Source organism: Colobus angolensis, unplaced genomic scaffold (genome assembly GCF_000951035.1).
Source record: "Colobus angolensis palliatus isolate OR3802 unplaced genomic scaffold, Cang.pa_1.0 Scaffold120, whole genome shotgun sequence".
NCBI classification, from domain to species: domain Eukaryota; kingdom Metazoa; phylum Chordata; class Mammalia; order Primates; family Cercopithecidae; genus Colobus; species Colobus angolensis.
The window spans coordinates 2,838,975-2,843,368 of record NW_012113142.1 but is presented as its reverse complement, the minus strand read 5'-3'; the positions used below and the strand labels follow the sequence as shown (position 1 = coordinate 2,843,368).

Here is a 4,394-nt window from a genome sequence, read left to right as displayed (position 1 = left end):
TATTAGCTTTGTAGGCTTCACACAGCACTGTGACTGCCCCTTTTGTTTGCAAGAACTTCCACACCTCCCTGCCAAACTGCATCTCATTGGACTTGACCTAAGCTGACTCGGGGTATATCCCATCTCCTTGTCCCACACTCATCATCCAAACTGGCACCTAGCGTTCCCCCTGGCTGAGGACAGATGCTATCAGTCCTGCAAAACGCCCTCTATCACTCCGTGGGGACCATCATTTGGCAGGCCAGAGAAGACCAGGTACCATCCCGATTGGGCTTATGGGCAACCCAGGGAAAGAAGGTGCATACAAGAGAGGCAATTGGAGAACCAAGATGGAGCAGTGAGCGCTTCTGACCGGAAGTGCTGGGAAGTTAAGATTTAGGAAAGGCTCTCACGGGTTGGTAATCAGAGAAGGCTTCATGGAAGAGGCAGCGGCGGTGTTGGACCTGGACAGCTGGGCTTTGCGTGGACAGAAAGGAGGGGAGAGCATCTCAAAAGTAGGAAGTGGAAGCACAGGAGCTGAGCTGTGGAGGCTGCGACAGCAGAGAGGAGTCTGGCAGCATCGTCATCCTCATCATCACATTTATTGACGGCCCCTAAGAGGCGGGGCTGGGGACAGAACGTACAAAGACAAGGACCTGCCCTCAAAAAGCTTCCATTCTAAGGAGACAGGGACAGAAAAAGACAGAATGGTCTCTCCTGGGGATGGCCCACTCTCACCTGCGCAGGTCAGAAGCCCCTGGCCTACCTTGCCCCAGGGTCTGGAGCATGTGCGGACACGTAGTAGCCCCAGGGCCACGGTGTCCCTGTCCCCACAGCCAAGGCCTGACCACTTGGCTTCTAGGCCATGGGCCCCAGAATTTGGGGGAAAGGTAGGCTCAGGACATGATGTAAAACACTCCTGGTGGCCTTGGTGTTGTGCGAGCCCAGTGGAGTGGTGGGGTGCGACAGGTCCCCTTGGCAAGGCCCCTGGGGGACCCAGGCATCTTCCCAGGCCCCCCGTAGGTGAGTCAAGTTCTTTCATGGGGCTGGTCCATCACCCTGGAGGCCCCGGGGCAGGGAAACAAAAAAGGCAGGGTGTCTTCAGCGCCAGAGGCATAAAGCCCTGCCCACCCACCCCCAGCCCCCTCTCTGGCCTCTTCCAGGGGGCCCTCCTCCCTAGCTCAGCCTCCAGGGCCAGGGCCTGCCTGAGGCCAGGGGGAGGGGCCTGCCCCTCCCCCCACCCAGGCAGTGGGGGAGGAGGAGGAGCCACGCATCAAGTTTGTCTAGGCCCCCCGACTGGGGGGCCACAGCCTGGATCCTACCGGTGGGGGGGCTCTGGCTGCGAGGGCCGAGGGCTCAGCAGAGGGGCCGGGCCGAGGGGGCACCCGGGGGAGCCCTTCAATGGGGGTACTGGGCGGGAGTCCAAGGGGGGCAGGCTCCGGGGTACTGCTGGTGGCCCCCGGGCGGCCCCAGTGGGCAGGACAGCTGCAGCCGGGAAGGATTTGGGGGGATCAGCAGCCGAGGTGGGGCCCGGCTGGGCAGAGCGCTCCCGACGCCGCAGCAGCTCCTGCAGCTTCTCCGCCTGCGTCCGCCTCAGGTGGGCCAGGGCGCGGCCACGCTGGAAGGCAGGCAGGAAGGCCTCCAGGCTTTGCTCCCCCAGCAGCAGCTGCTCCATCTGCTCCTGGGCCGAGAGGGAAGGGAGGGCTTGGGAAGGGCACGACCACAGACTGGAGACTGGTCCTCACTCCTTCCCACCCTGAGGCCCTCCCCCATGGAGATCATCCTTCAGCTGGGGGACAGGGCACCTGCTTTCTAGCCTGGGCCTGCCTCTGACCACTTGCTGAGTGAACTGCAGACAAATGTCCTCCTAACTACCTTTTTTTTTTTTTGAGACAGTCTCACTGTGGCCCAGGCTGGAGTGCAGTGGCATGATCAAGGCTCACTGTAACCTCCCCCACCCAGGTTCAAGCCATTCTCCTGCCTCAGCCTCCCAAGTAGCTGAGATGACAGGCATGCACCACCACGCCCGGCTAATTTTTGTTGTATTTTTAGTAGAGACGGGATTTTGCCATGTTGCTCAAGCTGGTCTTGAACTCCGGACTTTAGGTGATCCGCCTACCTCAGTCTCCCAAAGTGCTGGGATTACAGGCGTGAGCCACCGCGCCCAGCCCTAACTTCAAAAATAAGGATGCCATCACCAAACCTGGGTCAGCAATGAGGCAGGAGCAGAGGCAGGGACACATGTGAAGTATAGACTTAACATGTCCTTTGGGGGCCCGCCATCTTCAGCTCACTGAGCGCTGCACTCCCAACCCAGCACAAAGTCTGCCCCAGCTCCTCTGCAGCCCCAGATCCACGCTGCCCTGACCCAGTCACAGGGGAGCCCGAAAAATAATTCACAGGTAGGAAAGTGAGCCCTGCTGGCTGTCCAGTGCTGGCAGACAGCAATGCTAGGCTCTCCTATGGGCCAGGCATTCAGGGTGGGCTTCCCAGAGGAGGGGCTCCCCAGCCTAAGGTGTAAGAATGAGCCGGGGGGGGGGTGGAGAATGGATCTCCCTCTTGGCCCCCAGCCCCAGCCACCCCTCCCCTCACCTCTGCCTCCTGCTCCGCCTCTTCTAGCTCAGCCTGCAGCCAGCCCAGCGCGCAGTGGGGACTCCAGCGATGCATGCTCTCCTCTGAGGGCCACAGAGGGACAGAGTGACAGGCCAGGGCCCCGAGCTTGCACTCTCCCATTGACCCCATGTGTTTCTATATTCCCCTTTCCTCTGGTCTAGAGCCTCAGTTTCCTCATCTGTACCGTGCCCATGTGACCGCTTTGTGGATACGGCCCCTACCAAGGTTCTGCCCCTCGTCCTAGTGCAAAAGAGACAGGGGAGGCTTTGTCCCCCACAGCACCTCAGGGGGACCCTGAGTATTGGGTCCCCTCTCTCCCACCCAACACTCCCCATTTCTTCTCACTTTCTCAACTCTATTGCCCAGGAGGCTAGGAGCAGGTCTGCTCAAGTCCCATCCATCAGAGCCTAGCACTTCCCAAGGCCAACCCACCGGATGGCCAGCTGCCCCCACCAGCCCCAGGCGGTTCTCCCAGACATGCCCTCACCCAGTCGTTGCAGCTTGTTGGCGCAGTTCTCGGCCACCTCGCGAAGCTCCTGGTATTTGATGGCCAGGGCAGCTCGGCCCATCTCCAGGCGGGGCCGCAAGGCCAGGTTCTCCTTGGCCAGTGCGTAGTTGGAGGCCAGGCAGGCCTCACGCTCCAGCTGCAGGCCCTGGAACTGCGGGCAGAGAGGAGCTAAGAGGCCCGCTCAGGGGATCTGCCCCGTCCACCCTACTGGGTGACCATGCCTGCGGGCCAGGCCAAAGGCACCTGTCAGGCCCCAGCCTTCAGGGTGGCAAACCCAACAGGTGAAGGGACGGCGACAGGCCAGGACCAGACCTGGCTCTGCCCTGAGCTCCCTCTCTGGCCTCAGTTTCCTCTTTTACAAATCGAGTTAAAAACATCCACCTTACGGGGTTGTTGCAAGACGTAAGTGAGGAAAACTATAAAGGCCTCTACAAATGTTAGTTAATTTTTAATTTTTCAATTAATATGTCTGCTCAGGTCCCGGAGGAGTGCCCCTCCCTCCTCTGCCCCATTTTCCATGCATGGACAGCCTCCCTCTCACTCCAGGCCTTTGTCTGCTTCCTCCTCAGGTGTTTGCACCGAAAACACTCCCACCCCCTGCTCATCCTCTCCAGAGGGGTGTCTGCACCCCGTCCCCTCACAGCACCCCCTCGGGTCACCCTCTCTTCCCTTCCCACCCCCTCCTCTGCCTCCAGTGGAATCCTCACACCCCAAGGAATACACACCCCCTTTTCCTCCCTGCTCCGGGCTTACAGCAGCCCCTGGCCCTGGAAAAAGCTTTTTCCTTGTCTCTAGCAGGGCCCAGCCTCCCCTCCCTGCCCCTGGAGAACGCACTCCCCTCCATCTGTCCCCTGTGGGATGCACAAGCCCCTCCTCGCCCGCCTGCTTTCAACACACACTTTCCCTTTCTGCCCCCACAGACAACCAGCCCGGGCCTATCTCCCGTGAAATATACAACTTTCTCTTACGGTGGCCTATGCAATACACACAGCAGCTTCCACCACCCCTCCCCAGCGCCAGGCACAAAGCCCCCTCTTGCGCCCCCAGAATGCGTAGACCCCCCCAACAGCCCCTCCAGGTATCAAACAGGCCCCTAGTTCTCCCAGTGGAAGGCGCCTCCTCTTTCTGGCCCTTACAGAACGTGGGTGTGCGAGCCAGGGCCCCCCACAACACAGCCCCCCGGAACACACCTCCCCGGAGCATCCGCTGTAGGACACGCCTCGTGGCCATTCCGGGGGTGCACAGGTGCCCCCCACGGTCCCCGGCGCCCCACCCGCCCCAGGCCAGCTCCAAG

At 60.7% G+C, this 4,394-nt stretch overlaps 1 protein-coding gene across 1 annotated transcript in view; it reads right to left on the bottom strand.

The window, feature by feature from the left end:
• Positions 1–562: 562 nt before the first annotated feature.
• Positions 563–4,394, bottom strand: part of VPS37D (vacuolar protein sorting 37 homolog D (S. cerevisiae)) — a 6,357-nt gene continuing 2,525 nt past the window's right edge. The window contains exons 2-4 of the mRNA XM_011930460.1: positions 3,080–3,251; positions 2,572–2,654; positions 563–1,660 (exon numbers count right to left, since the gene is read on the bottom strand). Coding sequence (XP_011785850.1) covers positions 1,298–1,660; positions 2,572–2,654; positions 3,080–3,251 — 618 coding nt within the window. The 3' untranslated portion in view covers positions 563–1,297. The remainder of the gene's footprint in view (positions 1,661–2,571; positions 2,655–3,079; positions 3,252–4,394) is intronic.